The sequence below is a fragment of the Salvelinus sp. IW2-2015 genome, linkage group LG18 (genome assembly GCF_002910315.2).
Source record: "Salvelinus sp. IW2-2015 linkage group LG18, ASM291031v2, whole genome shotgun sequence".
NCBI classification, from domain to species: domain Eukaryota; kingdom Metazoa; phylum Chordata; class Actinopteri; order Salmoniformes; family Salmonidae; genus Salvelinus; species Salvelinus sp. IW2-2015.
The window spans coordinates 13,379,928-13,397,732 of record NC_036858.1 but is presented as its reverse complement, the minus strand read 5'-3'; the positions used below and the strand labels follow the sequence as shown (position 1 = coordinate 13,397,732).

At 42.1% G+C, this 17,805-nt stretch overlaps 1 protein-coding gene across 1 annotated transcript; it reads left to right on the top strand.

The window, feature by feature from the left end:
* The first annotated feature begins 1,424 nt into the window (after positions 1 to 1,424).
* LOC111977616 (glucagon receptor-like) lies at positions 1,425 to 17,805 on the top strand. Its single transcript, XM_024007120.2, has 13 exons — positions 1,425 to 1,484; positions 5,013 to 5,115; positions 10,998 to 11,105; positions 12,129 to 12,250; positions 12,669 to 12,775; positions 13,075 to 13,231; positions 13,430 to 13,586; positions 13,680 to 13,740; positions 13,848 to 13,917; positions 14,102 to 14,193; positions 14,395 to 14,533; positions 14,648 to 14,689; positions 17,416 to 17,805. The coding sequence occupies exons 1-13, from the start codon at positions 1,425 to 1,427 to the stop codon at positions 17,485 to 17,487; spliced, it is 1,290 nt and encodes a 429-aa protein (XP_023862888.2). The 3' UTR covers positions 17,488 to 17,805.

The following is a 17,805-nucleotide window of genomic DNA, read 5'->3' as shown; positions in this document are numbered from 1 at the left end:
TAGTTAACAAGGTACCTAAAAGTAGTTTGAAGTTTGTTTTCATCTTAATAGCTAAACAAAACTACTTTAAACATAGTGGGGATGAAAATAACATAATTTTGGCTGTAATTATCTGTTGATATAGCAACGGACGCTAATAGTTTATCACATCTCATTGTGACGCGGGGGGGGACTATTTGGTTATAAAAACAAAACATTTTAGTGACCCCCTCTTGACGGCGGAGAAACATTTTACGTTTTAAAGTTAATTTACTACACATTCCACACGATATTTTCTTCTCCTCAGTCTTCCAGCTAATTTGCTGAAATTATACACATTTTGCTATGGGTTGGAGAAAACATTTAGCAATTTTATAACTACTTTCTTGCAATTCTACTTGTTTTGCCATGGGGCAGAGAATTCTTTTTGCCGTTTTACAGCTAATTTGCTGCAATTCTACACATTTTGCCATGGGCTGGAGAGAGAAATTTTGGCAGTTCTAAAGCACGTTTTCTGAAATTATACACATTTTGCCATGACTTATGCCATGTTAATATGATATCTGAGTGAGAGTGACTAACAAAATCAATGGAGACCCCATGGAGGTCAGGGCCCCTGGGCACGTGCCATTCGTGCCCGGTCGGTAATTCGGCCATGATTACTACAAGTTTTGATACCTGGGTAGACAAACTTACCAATCAGAAATGTTTTACTGAAGGGCTAATTGAGTGACTGTCAGTGACTGACATAACAAGAGGAAAACTGCTGACGCACAACCACATTTCGAAATTGCACCTGCTGTATTCTACTATTTTAACGCTCAACAGTAAGTTGAGAACCCGACTGAGTTCCTTAAAAAGTCATGAGCAGTAAGATAATCCTGCAGCAACAGGAAATGTGAATTATTATGTGGATTATAAGTATTGGACATTTTTTGTAGCGGTTGATACATTTTTCGTTAGTACAAATCACGTCTGACAATTTAAAGTTGAAATTACAAACTTTAGAAAGCTTTTCCTGCTGTGCAGCAACAAAAGGGTGATAAAATGAAGATCCACCATCTATAGGACTTACCCATTGACTGGCATCTCATWAAAAAAAAACTAAACACAGAAATGAATAACAGAATAATTGGAAGATATTTATCATTTGAAAATATTGCTGTGGATCGCCTTGAATCTCTGAGGGAAATGTATGAATATAAAATTCCTGACTGAAGAGAGGTCAGAGACCAGGTGCTGTATAGAGAAATATCAAGAAATTACAGGGCAGAGTGAATGATTATTTCTGCTTTTTGTGCAGTCTACCATAAGGTCGTACACAGAATATATATGTTTTAGGTTTTATGCAGTATGTGTATTGTGCACTGCTTGTCCAGATTGGTAAAAAGAGATGATTGTCTCTGTTCTTGACCTCACAGAGAGCGCTCATCCCCCGAACAGAGATGAGTTGGACCGTGGGAAGCATGGCCCTGACCTGCCTACTGCTGCTGAAGATGCTAAAGGTGAGATGTGAACAAAATACTGTATTGAGACTGTATCTGTTACATGCAAATGTTGTGTTGTTTTGAGCAGAACCATACAGTCGTGTGTTGTTGAGCGTGACACACTATAATAGCCAAAGTGCTATCAAGAGCCACTTATAACTGTTGGACACTGTAGAGTACAGTGAGTGTCCAGTGTACAGTGAGCTGAGTCTATACATAGGAAACACCTATTGTTTAGTGGTTGGACTGTGGTGAGACAGAACGTAGCTACTGTCGTACAGAGCAATACATTTTTAGCTGCCCCCTCCAATGAAACCTTTCATTCATTCATTCAATCATGTTTTTGAAATCCCACTAGATGGCAAAAGAGAAGAAGGCTATTCCATTAACTCAGTAATACAGTTTTTCTCAGTCGCTTTGGTGCATTTTTCACATCATCCCTAACATGTGCAAAATAATATTGATTGAAAGAGACTGGACAACCCAAGGGGCACAAAGGGAAAAAAAACTAAATTAGAAAGAAACACAGGAAACCACCCCTAAGGCACAACTTTGCCCGCAGCACTGTTGTGCTGTCTCTACACATCCAGACGTTCCTGTCTGTCGGCCCACATATTCTCATCCACATCACACCGGATATTTTACCCTTCCAATGCAACGTGGAAAGAATCTTTTGGAATGCCTTATCCATCCTCTGCAGGCGTCTACTGTGATGTCCTCACATGCTACATCCATTGCAGCCAGCAGGGTCATCTGTGTGTGTGGCTGACGATCGTACACCTTCCACCTCCATGCTAAAAAGAACTCCTCAATTTGGTTAAGGAATGGTGAATAAGGTGGGAGGAATTCTATGAGCATCCTCGGGTGGGTCACAAACCATTGCCTTATGAAGTTTGATCGATGGAAACTCACATTATCACAAATGACCACATACTTTGGCAAATCCTCTCTAAACAGACCCCTCTCATCATCAGGGATGAGAGCCCTGTAGAGAGTCTCTAAAAAGTTGAGTAGATGCTGGGTGTTGTATGGCCCTATAAGGGGGATATGGGTTASGACACCATGCTCCGAAATAGCAGCACACATGCTGATATTTCCTCCCCGTTGGCCTATCAAATCCACAGTAGCTCTGTGACCGATGATATTCCGACCCCGCCTTCTGCATTTGGTCAGGTTGAAGCCAGCCTCATCCACGTATACAAAGTTGTGAGAGGGTTCACTTGATTCCAACTCCATTATACGCTATATCCCAGAACACACAGCTGAATTTGTTTTGGTAAGGAAGAGTGACATAAAATGTACATATATTGCATGTTCCTTCGACAGCAATGGAAATGTGTGCAGTTTATGCTTACTGTACTATGTATCACTATAAAATGTTGCTGTAAAGTAGTTACATAGATATATATTTTACCTGTACATACTGGTACCGTAGCTCCTTAACTCTGTCCTCATTCCTTTGGAATGGTACACGGTACAGCTGTTTCATACTCGTCTGGTTTCTATGCAGCACCCTGTCGATGGTTGAGATGCTAACCGTATGGATGTTTTCAAAGACATCGTTGCCTTCTATAATGGTCCTTTGTATTTCCCTGAGTCTCATGGCATTGTTTGCTCGAACCATGGTGCAAATAGCCTCCTCCTGTTAAGGTGTGAAAAGGCGTCCTCTGCCACCGGTTTGAGGTAATCTTGCAGTCCTATGTGGGGAAAAATGCAGTGATGCATCGCACACTTTCACATAGACAAAAACTATGCGAACACACATTTTACTGTAAAACATACAGGTGGGTGCATGTAAGGTGCAGTATGTATCTGTATAGAGTATATTTCTGTATGCTGTGAAATACAAGTGGACTACTGTAATATGAAGCATTGTAGGAAGTATACAGTATACTGCTTATATACAGTAACAGTGGTACATTGGTGGACATACCTGTTCTCTCTTCGAAACGTTTGAACTATTGAGGACGCGGTTGATCTCCCAATATTCGGCTGCACCCTTTGACCCGCCTCAGCCATTGTAAGGCCATGATTGACAACATGGTCTACAATAGTGGCCCTTATGTCATCAGATATGCGCCTATGTCCTTTTCTGCCTCTTCATCTGTTTTGCCTTCCACCACGCATCCTTGCTCCTCTTCTTCCTCCTCTTGGCTGTTGACCCTGTTCGTTTCCTGGTCCATCCATTATTGGAAAATTGCAACTCTGTGTTGTGGTCTGTCTATATATGCTTGCCAATTGATTCTTCATGAGATGCACCTTTGAGCAATTTAGACAACTGGTTGATTGTTGGTTGAACTAACACTTTACATTCCTTCATGAGTGAGGGTCAATTTCACCTGCACGATTCATCAATTCACGTTTTTGTACAAAAGGTCTAATAGAAATGTGTAAAACTATGCTTGTGTCACGCCAAGGCCTTAGTATTCTTTGTTTTCTTAATTATTTTGGTTAGGTCAGGGTGTGACATGGGGAATGTATGTGGTGTTTGTAGTGTCTAGGGTGGTTGTAAGGTTTAGGGGGTTTATTAGAGTAGTTGGGTTTATGTTTAGTATAGTAGTCTAGCTGTGTCTATGGTTGAGTGTAGGTATCTAGGAAAGTCTATGGTTGCCTGAATTGGGTCTCAATTAGAGACAGCTGGTTATTGTTGTCTCTGATTGGGAGCCATATTTAAGGCAACCATAGGCTTTAGCTGTTTGTGGGGAATTGTCTATGTTGAACGTTTGTAGCCTGTGTGTGTGTGTGTGTGTGTGTGTGTGTGTGTGTGTGTGTGTGTGTGTGTGTGTGTGTGTGTGTGTGTGTGTGTGTGTGTGTGTGTGTGTGTGTGTGTGTGTGTGTGTGTGTGTGTGTGTGTGTGTGTGTGTGTGTGTGTGTGTGTGTGTGTGTGTGTGTGTGTGTGTGTGTGTGTGTGTGTGTGTTGTACTACGTTTATAGAGTCACGGTTGTTTTGTATAGTTTTAATAGTGTTTGTTTCATGTTCATTCTTCGTAGTAAAATAAAAGAAGATGGCTTATTTTCCACATGCTGCGTTTTGGTCCGTCTCTCCTCCACACGATCGTGACAGCTTGACAGTTTATGACAAATAGTTCAACAATTTTGCATGTAATGGCTTATGCAAGGAACTAATGCCTAGATGTTTTGAGGGGTAAGACTATTCAACAGAGAACCATCTACTATATTTTGATCAACATGACATGAGCAATTGATAATGTGGAAAAAAGCTGACACTTGTACATTATCAATTGCAATTTGTTCAAAGGAATAAGAAATTGCTTTAATGATGTGCACAAGTGACTAGATGATTTGGAATTTGTACAAGTAGTATCAAGAATTTCACTTTTGATCTAAGAAATGCACCAAAGCGACTGAGAAAAACTGTAAAAGCATAGAGCAAAGTGTTACCAAACATATCAATAATTATATATAAAAAAAATAAAAAGTGTTACCAAACACACACATCTACACATACCAGAAAATACTGTATGATAGAATGTACTGTACTTATTATTCTCTTGGTTCTTCCTGTTTTTTTGTTTCCTCTTCCAGGTGGAGATGGTTGGTGGGAAAGTCCTGGAGGAGACCTACATGAGGTGGATCCACTACAAAGACGAATGTGTGAAGATGATTGACTATGAGCCATTTCCTCAAGGTAAGAACACAACTCGACTCAAATAGATTTGGCATTTAGAAGTGGTTCCTTGGTAAACTTCCCACAGTCTCTCACACAACTGGGAGTAGAGTGCCATAAGTCTGACAAGCAAGACTAATTAAGGATAAAATATGATTGGTTCCATTGGCATATTTTGTTTGTTGTTTTATATTATGAAGTGGGCCAGAAGGCTTCTGGTAGAACAGTGGTTTCCAACCTTTTTGGATTACTGTACAACCAACTGAATTTTGCTCTGCCCAGAGTACCCTTGAAGTACCCCCTCATGTGCATTTTACCAGTAAGCCTATGGTCTCACAAGTCTTTTCAAGTACCCCCTATGGATAGGCCAAGTATTTATGTATACAGGAAACATATACATATACAGTGCATTCGGAAAGTATTCAGACCCTTTTACTTTTTTCACATAACTTTGTTACAGCCTTATTCTAAAATGGATTAAAACATTTTTTCCCTCATCAATATACACATAATACCCCACAATGACAAAGCAAAAACAGGTTTACATTTTTTTGTTAACATTTATTACAAATGTAAAAATGAAATACCTTATTTACATAAGTATTCAGACCCTTTGCTATGAGACTTGAAATTGAGCTCAGGTGCACCCTGTTTCCATTGATCAACCTTGAGATGTTTCTACAACTTGATTAGAGTCCACCTAGGGCTGTTGCGGTGACCGTATTACTGCCACACTGGCGGTCACGAGTCATGAAGGCAGTCAAATTCCACGTGACCATTTAGTCACGGTAATTAGGCTTCTCCAAGCTCTGATGCTGCTCATGGTCATTAGTAGCCTACCAAACTTGCTAACTACCTGGTACTCAGCACTTTATTGTCCCTATAATCACTCTAACATGAATGCAAATGTTATTGAAAATCGAATCAAACACTTCATGCGGGCCCATGAAGTCATGTTTCGCAAATTTTCTATAGGCATGAGAAAACAGAGTGATGGCCTCTATTAAAAAGAGGAGGGTCCCATCAGCTTTCTATAGACTTTCTATAGACGGCCTACAATTTTTTTCTCAACTTTCCTAATATTAAGCACTTTGCGTATCTTTACAACAAGAGTATAGCCTATCTGGCTGGCATGAAAGTTAAGCATGGGAAAAGCGTCTTCCATTCGCTATTTAAGTACATAAGATGGCATGTATTTTTTTCCCTGCACCCTGTTTCCAGACAGGTGCATGATAATTGTCCATTCTAAATCAAAACAAATTTCACACATACAGTACTGTGCAAAAGTTTTAGGCAGGTGTGAAAAAATGCTGTAAAGTAAGAATGCTTTCAAAAATAGACATGTTAATAGATTATATTTATCAATTAACTAAATGCAAAGTGAGTGAACAGAAGAAAAATCTAAATCAATCCATATTGGGTGTGACCACCCTTTGCCTTCAACACAGCATCAATTATTTTAGGTACACTTGCACAAAGTCTGAGATTTTGTAGGCATATAGTCAGGTGTATGATTAAACAATTATATCAAACAGGTGCTAATGATCATCAACTCAATACGTAGGTTGAAACACAATTATTAACTGAAACAGAAACAGCTGTGTAGGAGGAATAAAACTGGGTGAGGAACAGCCAAACTCAGCTAACAAGGTGAGGTTGCTGAAGACAGTTTACCGTCAAAAGTCATACACCATGGCAAGACTGAGCACAGCAGCAAGACACAAGATAGTTATACGGCATCAGCAAGGTCTCTCCCAGGCAGAAATGTCAAGGCAGAAAGGGGTTTCCAGATGTGCTGTCCAAACTCTTTTGAAGAAGCACAAAGAAACGGGCAACGTTGAGGACCGTAGACGCAGTGGTCGGCCAAGGAAACTTATTGCAGCAGATGAAAGACACATCATGCTTACTTCCCTTCACAATCAGAAGATGTCCAGCAGTGCCATCAGCTCAGAATTGGCAGAAACAGTGGGACCCTGGTACACCCATCTACCGCCTGGAGAAGTCTGGTCAGAAGTGGCCTTCATGGAAGACTTGCGGCCAAAAAGTCATACCTCCGACGTGGAAACAAGGTCAAGTGACTCAACTATGCACGAAAACACAGGAACTGGGGTGCAGAAAAATGGCAGCAGGTGCTCTGGAGTGATGAGTTAAAATTTGAAATATTTGGCTGTAGCATAAGGCAATTTATTTGCCAAAGGGCTGGAGAGCGATACACAAATGAGTGTCTGCAGGCCACAGTGAAGCATGGTGGGGCTGCATTTCTGCAAATGGAGATGGGGATTTGGTCAGAACTAATGGTCTCTTCAATACTGAGAAGTACAGGCAGATTCTTATCCATCATGCAATACCATCATGGAGGCATCTGATTGGCCCCAAATTTATTCTGCAGCATGACAACGACCCCAAACATACAGCGAAAGTCATTAAGAACTATCTTAAGCGTAAATAAGAACAAGGAGTCCTGGAAGTGATGGTATGGCCCCCACATAGCCCTGATCTCAACATCATCGAGTATGTCTGGGATTACATGAAGAGAGAGAAGCACCTGAGGCTAACTAAATCCACAAAAGAACTGTGGTTTGTTCTCCAAGATGTTTGGGCCAACCTACCTGCCAAGTTCCTTCAAATACTGTGCGCAAGTGTGACCTAGAAGAATTTATGCTGTTTTGAAGGCAAGATTAAATCAAGAATAGTCTGATAGGCGACAATATTAGCCTATCACTTGTGAATTATATACAGTATTATCCCTTGTGAATGATGCCCAGCATAAGGCAAGAATCAATGCCTTTTTTTGGCTACTTTTTCTAATCATAGTCGCACACCTCATTTAGCCTAGCCCATAGGCCTATATGTTTTGATAAGGTTTGTATCACAACTGAAGTGGCCAAATAACTTCTTAAAATTAAGCACATTAATCCGCTTTACAGGGGATGTAGAGCCTAACTGGCATACATAAGCAGCGCGTGAGTTTGGGGAAGATGATTTTTACCTTAAGAATGCACCTTTATAATAAAAGCATTACGTGCATAATCGCATTTGCGGTCACTTTTGATAAAGGGTATTTTCCCGCTAATGGAACATTCGCGCTTATAGCCTACTGGCTTATAATGTGAAGAAGTACCCTAATCGTTTATCCACATTTTCATCTAAATGTTCTGATCTGTTGCGTTAGCCTCATTGCATGAAAAACTGTTTTTTTTTTTATGCTAGTGGTTGTATGAATTTGGGATCTGTCGCATCCCACAACTGTCCTAGACTATGTTTGGAATATTTCTTTCTCGCACAGAATAGAATAGGTCAACTTTTGTACTATGGGGGATAGTAGATTGACATCGGCTAGTTCTTTTGCTGTTTGTTAGGCCTACTCATCTTGTTGGCTGACGAAAAGTATGCTTATAAAAAAGCAGAGCTCATTCATTTGAAGCAACTTTTTAAAAATCATCATTAGAGTCGCATCATACGGCCTTACAATGTATTAAAAATCAAAACATATATCCCAACATTTGTAGAACAACTAAAGTTACATTAATAACTCTAAATTAAGCTTATTGGAATACCTGTCACGTTCCTGACCTGTTTTCTGTTTTGTATGTGTTTAGTTGGTCAGGACGTGAGCTGGGTGGGAATTCTATGTTGTGTGTCTAGTTTGTCTGTTTCTATGTCCAGCCTAATATGGTTCTCAATCAGAGGCAGATGGTAATCGTTGTCCCTGATTGAGAATCATATATAGGAGGCTTGTTTTGTGTTGGGATTTTGTGGGTGTTTGTTTCCTGTCTCTGTGATTGTCTGCACCAGATAGGTCTGTCTCGGTTTTTGCACATTTTGTTATTTTGTATGTTGTTTGTAGTGTTTCACTTGTTCTTTATTAAACATGTTGAACACTAGCCGCGCTGCACTTTGGTCCAATCCTTGCTACTCCTCTTCGGATGAAGAGATGGATGAAAGCCGTTACAATACCTATTTCTTTGTTAACCGCTCAACACAGAATAGCCGCATGTGCGCACTCCCTCAAATCGTTTGGAGAAAATATCCTTTCTATTTTATTCAGCGATGTTCAATTGTATTCTTCATACTATAAAATAATGCCACATAATTCTAAGCAAATCTTGTCTGCTAAATGAGATAGTATAGCCCACAGCCATTTGGCATAGCCAGATCAAGACCTAACATAAGGACAACTCAGGGTATGCTATTCTGTTCTTCTGAAATAGAGTGCATTTTCTCCATATTATGTTTCTTTAGACCTGTAAAATAAATAATGAATTTATTGTGAAGGTGTAGGCTATAATACATGGATTTGTTAGACTTTTTCAAATGTAGATGTTCCAAAGATCTGCATCAGTGGCTTGTAGGCTATGTTTGGAAGCCAGGAGATGCTACATGTGTTTATGTTAATTAACGGTCAATGAGACCGACAGTTATTTGCTTGATAATCACCGGCTGATGAAATTTCGTGACTGCCACAGTCCTTAGTCCACCTGTGGTAAATTCAATTGATTGGACATGATTTGGAAAGGCACACACCTGTCTATATAAGGTCCCACAGTTGACATTGAATATTAGAGCAAAAACCAAGCCATGAGGTCGAAGGAATTGTCTGTAGAGCTCTGAGACAGGATTGTGACAAGACACAGATCTGGGGAAGCGTACCAAAACATTTCTGCAGCATTGAAGGTACCGAAGAACACAGCGGCCTCCATCATTCTTAAATGGGAGAAGTTTGTAACCACCAAGACTCTTCCTAGAGCTGGCCACCCGGGCCAAACTCAACAATCGGGGGAGAAGGGCCTTGGTCAGGGAGGTGACCAAGAACCTGATGGTCACTCTGACAGAGCTCCAGAGTTCCTCTGTGGAGATGGGAGAACCTTCCAGAAGGACAACCATCTCTGCAGAACTCCACCAATCAGGTACTTATGGTAGATTGCCAGATGGCAGCCACTCCACAGTAAAAGGCACATGACAGCCCGCTTGGAGTTTGCCAAAAGGCACCTAAAGGACCATGAGAAACAAGATTATCTGGTCTGATGAAACCAAGATTGAACTCTTGGGCCTTAATACCAAGTGTCACGTCTGGAGGAAATCTGGCACCATCCCTACGGTGAAGCATGATGTACTGGGAGACTAGTCAAGATCGAGGGAAAGATGAACGGAGCAAAGTACAAAGAGATCCTTGATGCTCCAGAGTGCGCAAGACCTCAGACTGGGGCAAAGGTTCACCTTCCAACTGGACAATGACCCTAAGCACAGTGCTAAGACGACGCTAGAGTGGCTTCGGGACAAGGCTCTGAATGTCCTTGAGTGGCCCAGCCAGAGCCCGGACTTGAACCCGAACAAACATCTCTGGAGAGACCTGAAAATAGCTGTGCAGCAACGCTTCCCATCCAACCTGACAGAGCTTGAGAGGATCTGCGGAGAAAAATGGGAGAAACTCCCCAAATACAGGTGTGTCAAGCTTGTAGCACCATATCCAAAAAGATTTTAGTCTGTAATCGCTGCCAAAGGTGCTTCAACAAAGTACTGAGTAAAGGGTCTGAATACTTAGTGTGTAAATGTGATATTTCAGTTTAACATTTTTAATACATTTGCAAAAAAAATCCCCCCAAAACATTTTGCTTTGACATTATGGGGTATTGTGTGTAAATTGATGAGTATTTTTAATTTGTTTTAATCAATTTTAGAATAAGGCTGTAATGTAACAAAATGTGGAAAAGTCAAGGGGTCTGAATACTTTCCAAATACGCTGTAAGTTTACATTGAGGTGCAGCTAGTTGTAGTTGCCTATCCTTGGTCAAATAGAATTGCCTCGTAAAGCATTCTAAACACTGCACACACTATTTTGGTCAGTCTGGATGACCAGGCTGTAAATGGAACTCTCGTGGTCATGTTCTTTCTCTGTCTCCCAGGCTTGTTCTGTAACAGGACGTTTGACCGCTATGCCTGCTGGCCTGATAGTCCTCCTGGGTTGGTGGTCAACGTGTCCTGTCCCTCCTACCTGCCCTGGTTTGACAAAGGTGACTGACTTTTTTACTTTCATCTACATTGTATTGTCGATGGTCATCTATTGAATTGTGATATGATGTCACAGAATAATACCCCAAAATATATTGACCTATTCATAAAACATATAAAAGTAGCCGTGCTGTTCATATAATCATATTCATTATGATCTGTTAGGTTCTTATTTTTCAGAGTAAATAACTCACAAACACTAGAGAAGCTTAACCAAGTTTAATTCTTCCCAAAGGGTCGTTACAGCTGTAATTCAGACAGAAAAACATCTCACACAAGCACTGATATTTAACCCTTTCTCCTAGGCTGAGTCTCCTCCTCCACAACCGAACAGCCAATGCATCCCTGTTGCTAGACAGAACCATAGTGATATCTGTTCTTCCTCACTTCATCTGACCTGACCTCTGCCCCAAAGTGCTCACTCCTCCCCAACTCAAGGTTGTCATGGTTATTGATACCAGACTGTGTCTCTCCTCCTCCCAGAGGATCCCTGACGGCTAACAATAACATATCCGGACATAATGTAAACGTTATACATTACCCTCTCTCCCTTAGTGACATTTGTTCGTTTCTAAGCTCTCCACCCGTCTCCCCTTCTCAATGCCTGCCACATGTAATCGCTTCCCTGCACTCAACACATTCCAAGCTTAGTTGCACCCACTATATACCGTCCTCCTATAACCCTTAACTTCTGTTGTAGACCCTCAACCTTAGCACTCCATCAGTGACATGAATAAGTCACATTTCATATTCTCAGAACCCAACAGATCTAAATGGCAGAACTGATCCTATTTTAGCACGCCTACTCTGAGACACATCTCCAATAATTATGCCAATTCGGAAACATTGTTTGTGCGTGTTGCTTTCAGAATAGTGTGTGGGTGTGTGTGGGCACAAGCTGTATGCGTGTTTCTGTGGAAAAAATATTTTTGTCTGTGCACTCAATGTGTATTTATGTTGTGTGTGTGCGCACGTGCATGTGTGCATATGTGCGCACACACTGGACATGTCTGCGGGATGTCCAGTGTCTCAGGGTGTGGTGCGTCGGCGGTGTGGCTCTGATGGCCACTGGGTGGAGGAGGAGGACGGGGAAGTCTGGAGGGACATGTCTCAGTGTGAAGAGGAACAGGAAATCACATCTCAGGAGGTACCTGACAAAAACACTATCTATTGTTTTTTACTTGCAGGTGTTAATGAGCACTGTGCCCCTGAGCTCTTCAGGTAAATCAGCCTTCTGTTCCGTCATTTGGGGGGCTGTACTACTGTCAACTTATGCAGTCCCATAACGCAAAGCCTTCCATGTCTGCAGATCTGAAGGGTCTGGATATTGTAGGTATAAGCAGTGTAATGATGGAGTTTCCACCTTACAGATCTGCAAACATTAATGGATTAAGGCTAAGGGGAAAGGCTAGGAAGCAATTTGGGAACGGCCAACTCTTAAAAAAAAAGAGTTGTTTCTGTCTTTGTCGTTGAGAAGATGTGTATATAAAGTCCTAATTAACATAATCTCTTCTGACATGAGTTTCCATGGTAACGCCACTCTGCATTGTTTTTTTCCCCCACAGCTGTGGTTCAAGCAGCTGATGGTGAGCTTCAGGATGCTTTACACGGTTGGCTACACCCTGTCCCTCTTCACCCTGGTCTCAGCACTCATCATTCTACTGAGTATCAGGTACACTTGTCCTTCTGTTCACCACCACTCTTCAAATTGAAACACTGGTCCACTTCACTCATCTCTACTCCAGTAATCAAGCACTTACATCAAAGTCATATTTACCACAGAAAGCCCGAAAGAATGCTTTGGATGAGCATTGGGAAAAGCAACCCTAGAAAAGTAACAGTATGGGAAGGTTTGTGAGTGTGACGAAACATAAGGACATCTTGAGAAGATTTCTTGGTAGTGTTCTTTGATGGTATTTTTTGGGGGGTAGTAATACTTCTTGGCCATCTGCCTCTATCGTTCCCCGTCAGGAAGCTTCACTGCACCCGCAACTACATCCACGCAAACCTGTTTGTGTCTTTCATCCTGCGAGCTGTGTCGGTGATCGTCAAGGACACCATGCTGGAGCGTCACTGGGGCCGGGAGATCATGAGACAGGCCGACCTGGGAGAAATGCTGAGTCACGAGGTGGGTTGTGAGCAGTGTAGGTGGCGCACCGTATTGCTTGTGCCTATCATATTTATTCCTTCAAGTCTGCAAACACTTGAATACCCTTGAATATGGTGACGTGATCTGTGGAGACTAGGAGTTGTTTTTGGACTCAGCAAAATGTCATCACTGCTTGACCTTTATAGTAATCACCATCTTTGCAATATTTATCTCAAGGCTGCCATTGGCTGCAGGATGGCCCAGGTGGTGATGCAGTATTGTGTTCTAGCCAATCACTACTGGTTCTTTGGAGAGGCCATCTACCTGTATTCGGTGCTCATCGCCTCCGTATTAATTGAGAACAAGTACTTGCCTTATATCTGCCTCGGCTGGGGTGAGTAACGTATCCTTTGTTTACATCCAAAATACCACTTCAGCCTTTTATACCCACTGTGTCTTATTAATGCTCAATGTCTTTCTTTGTCAGGAACCCCTCTTTTATTTGTCCTTCCTTGGATGTTGGCCAAGCTATTGAGAGAAAACAAAGAGTGAGTGGGTGTCCATGTGTCACCTCAATCAGTGCACACTGCACGGCCTGTTTGTATTGATTTAGAGACAGGCGTAAACAATGAATGTCCCAATCTGGTACCCTCAGGTGCTGGGCAGTCAATGAAAATATGAGCTACTGGTGGATAATACGGTTCCCCATTCTGTTTGCGTCACTGGTGAGGGTGGCTATTGGCTCTGTTGTTATGTACATTTTTCTCTCTGTCTGTGTCTGTGTGTGTGTGTGTGTGCCTGTCTGGATTGTGTTGTTGAGTGTTGGTCTGCATATTTATAGCCTACTTGTCATACATGGCTGTGTATGTGTGTTTGTTTTTTAATGATTGCAAATGCTACTGTCAACAGATCAACTTATTGATTTTCATGAAGATTTTGAAGGTGATTCTATCCAAACTACGTGCCAACAATCAGAATGGCTATCCTGACTACAAGCTTCGGTAAGGAAGAAGGACAAGAGACTGATATAATGATATTACACACAGGCCTCTAACTTTACCGATGTGGCATCCAATTTGATAGTTGGTGACAGAGAGAGAAGGAAAGATAAAGGGGCAGATTAAAAGAAAGAGAGCAAGACATGTGGAAAATGAGTTGAGACAGTGAGACAAATTGCCCCCCTATGTCCTATCTCCTGATAGCTTGGCCAAGGCGACCTTGACCCTCATCCCTCTATTTGGCATCCATGAGGTCATCTTCATCTTCGCCACTGATGAGCAGACCACTGGCATCCTGCGCTACACCAAGGTCTTCTTCACGCTCTTCCTCAACTCATTTCAGGTGAGGAACCTGAAAACCAGGTTACCCAGGTCAACAAACCATAGCCTTGCATTATTACCTAGCAAGTGAATCCTATCAGTGTTCTGTTTTAACCCAAGCGTTGTGTCTCTATAGGGATTTCTGGTGGCTGTGCTGTACTGCTACTGTAACAAAGAGGTTTGTAAGATTCTATTGTGTTTTTTCTGTTATGTTCTATGTTTTTCTATTGTTTTCCATCCATCAAACTCATCACATGCTCCCCCTGAGCTGCCCCATCTTTTCCTATATAAGCTGTAACGCACACACTTACTGCCAACTGCACATCCCTGATTGAAGACTCATTTGGCTACTTCGATTATCTGTGACAATTGCTGTAAATGGTCTGGGTTATGGTGTGATGTGATGTCAGATGGGTCACAAGTATCTGACAGGTTCACTAGTGTCTGAAAGAAATGTTAATGATATTCTGAATTACTTTAAGAATGGGCAACTACTATTATTAGATGAATGCCTTTTGAACGTCAGACTTGTTCATTCTAATGTGCGGTAGCTTCAGACCCGGCCTCAGGATAAAGTGACTAAAGGGGCAGTTGAAATCGGCGAGGAGGCTAGATTTTGGGGGTGTTCTTGCATTGGAATGATATTGAATTCTGCTTATATAATCACGCTATTCCACAATAAACATAAAGTTCAAAAGCTGAGACTCCAAGATCATTGAGTGCTTTTGAAATCTGAAATCTCTGCTGCGCTCTATCAGCACAATGGACCACGCCATACAGCTAGCCTGTTTTGGTCATGAATATTGGCTACAAGATAGATAGGGAAATTCATCTATTACAAGCAGCCTATGTGAATGCAGTGATACACACAGTTGTCTTACCAAAATAGTAGTAGCCTAGTTATTCATGCGTGCAAACATAAATACTGAATAGCCGTTTGACTTAGAATACGACACAACTGCGAATGAATGAATGAATGCGACCAGAACACAACAGCGGAACCAAGTACTAGGCTTAGTAAACAAAATGTCCGATCGATAAAGGCATGACACAATCTATATTTAGGCTAGTTACATTAACAGTGAACAAACACAGTAAACAAAAGGCGAATGGAGATCCAAATAACCAAAACATAGCCTACAGCCTAGTACAGTGAGATGCAGCCATGCACAGCTGTCTTGCCAAACAAATAGGCCTATACAGGCCTGCTTCAAACATGGAAAATCATACTGCTCACGAGTTCAGCAACAGGTTGTGAACACACTTCTGTGAATCAAATTCGATCCACATAATCAATTAAGCAATGCCAGCCTACCATAAACACGTTTCCAATACGTACAGTTCCATTTACAGCAGCGAAAACCAATAGGCTATGAAGAAAGGCTCAATTTGATTCTGGTTCTGTTTCTATGATGAAACATACTGATATGTAGCTATACCCAGGGGCGTCATTGGGTTCTTACATTGGAATTATATGGAATTCAGTTTGCATTACGCTACACCACAGTAAACATAAAAGTTCAAGAACTGCTTTTGACCAAGAAGTGACAGGTTCAATGCCACAACATCTCGCTGCGCTCCATCAACACCATGGACAGCGCCCTAAACCCTAAAGCAAGATTTTGATCAAAACCAACCAGCTAGATTGAAACAATCTTACGTTTTCAAAAGGGTTGCAGCTTCCTTGATGCTCTGTGGAATTTCCTGAATAATCGATCAATCGATCATTCCCCGAAATCTTCTTGTGAGATCCCCCTCAAATGCCAGTTGGATTAGTTGAGCTTTCCTCGGGTGTAGCGTGTTTGTTCTGTTCTGATTGGACGCCCAAAAAGTCAGTCCGTGTTTCAGTGTAGTAAGCATGGTCGGCATAGCGGAAAGAGGCCCAGAGAATCGTTGCAGGAAAACCTAGCGAACGGCACTAAACTCAGCTTCCACCAAATCTGTTTTGCTTAGATCCAGCAGTGGATTCACCTTTTAACTCATTTAGAAAGTCATGGCTCTCTGGGTCAAAGGCACACAGGGCCTTCACCAGTTCTGACATTTCACCAATGACAGTATCCAACGTGCTGAAGAACGGTGTTTTCCACTCAGTCTCTTCTCCTCAGTCCTGCTGGCCTACTGTACTGGCCATCATGTAGGCCTGGAGGTTTATACTTATATACTGTAACATCGTTGTTTGCTTGGAGCTGGTGGTGGTGCATCAGTGCCACTGGCACTGCACTGTGCCTAAATGGCTTCGAACTCACTGTCGCCCCACAGCTTCTTGACACACTCCAATACATTGTGGACCACTTTGACTCTAGTGTAAAGATCCGTTGCTTTTGCCTGGAGTAATTTGTTTGGAGGATCGAGAAGACTGAGGATTCTGTGCACCATGGTGGGTGTAAACTTAAAGCCGGGGTCTGTCACTGTCCCCAGCAACCTTGCAGCCTCGAGTCTTACCTCTGTGTTTTAGGAACGCATGCATTTCCCCCTGCTTTTTATGGAAACCAAAAGGAGTCATACCTTACCACCCAGTGACTTTTCATAGCCGCCCTACTCACACCACGGCGTTCCCTGCCCATTGTGCTGACACAGCGCAACGGAGATACAGATCATTTTTTTGCGCCAAAGCCCCCTTTAGCCCCCTCGTGGATCCGGGCGCAGGTAGCTTCTTCCATTCTCATGTACAGTATAGTTGCAGATGTCCTCTTTTGCTCTGTAATCGCCCTTCCTGAGTAGGAAAAATGCATCAATCCAACATCCTTTGATTAAAAATTGGTTTTGCAAAAAGACAGGCTGTCATTTACTGAGGGAGTAGAATTGTATGAAGAATAGTAGGCCGTGCATCAGTGACCAGCAAGGACAAACTCACACATTTCAGTTGAAGGGAGGGAAGAATGTGTTTTCCTCTGTTGGTTGCAGGTGAAGACAGAGCTTGCGAAGAAACTGCGAAGCTGGAGGATGGAGATGGAGGTGGTGTGCTGTGGACAGTGACTAACCGAGACAAGAGTAGAACCATTCTCCATCGCCACAGTTCCAGAGAACAATGGAGCTTCTACACCACCAACAGGAGTCCAGCCTGATAGTCCTCCATCTCCACAGACTCAAAGTTCAAGACAGCATGCTCGGAACACCTCCATAACACCTGAGTCTCTCGCTCAACTGCATTGTCGTACCACAACGGCAACCCTGGACAAGAGTACAGACTGCACACACCTAACTCATAATGAGACCACAGGGTCTAGTCCATCTATGCAGGTGTCATTCCTCATTCACTTAAATGACCCAGTAGAGTTACCTCCACATGTTGTA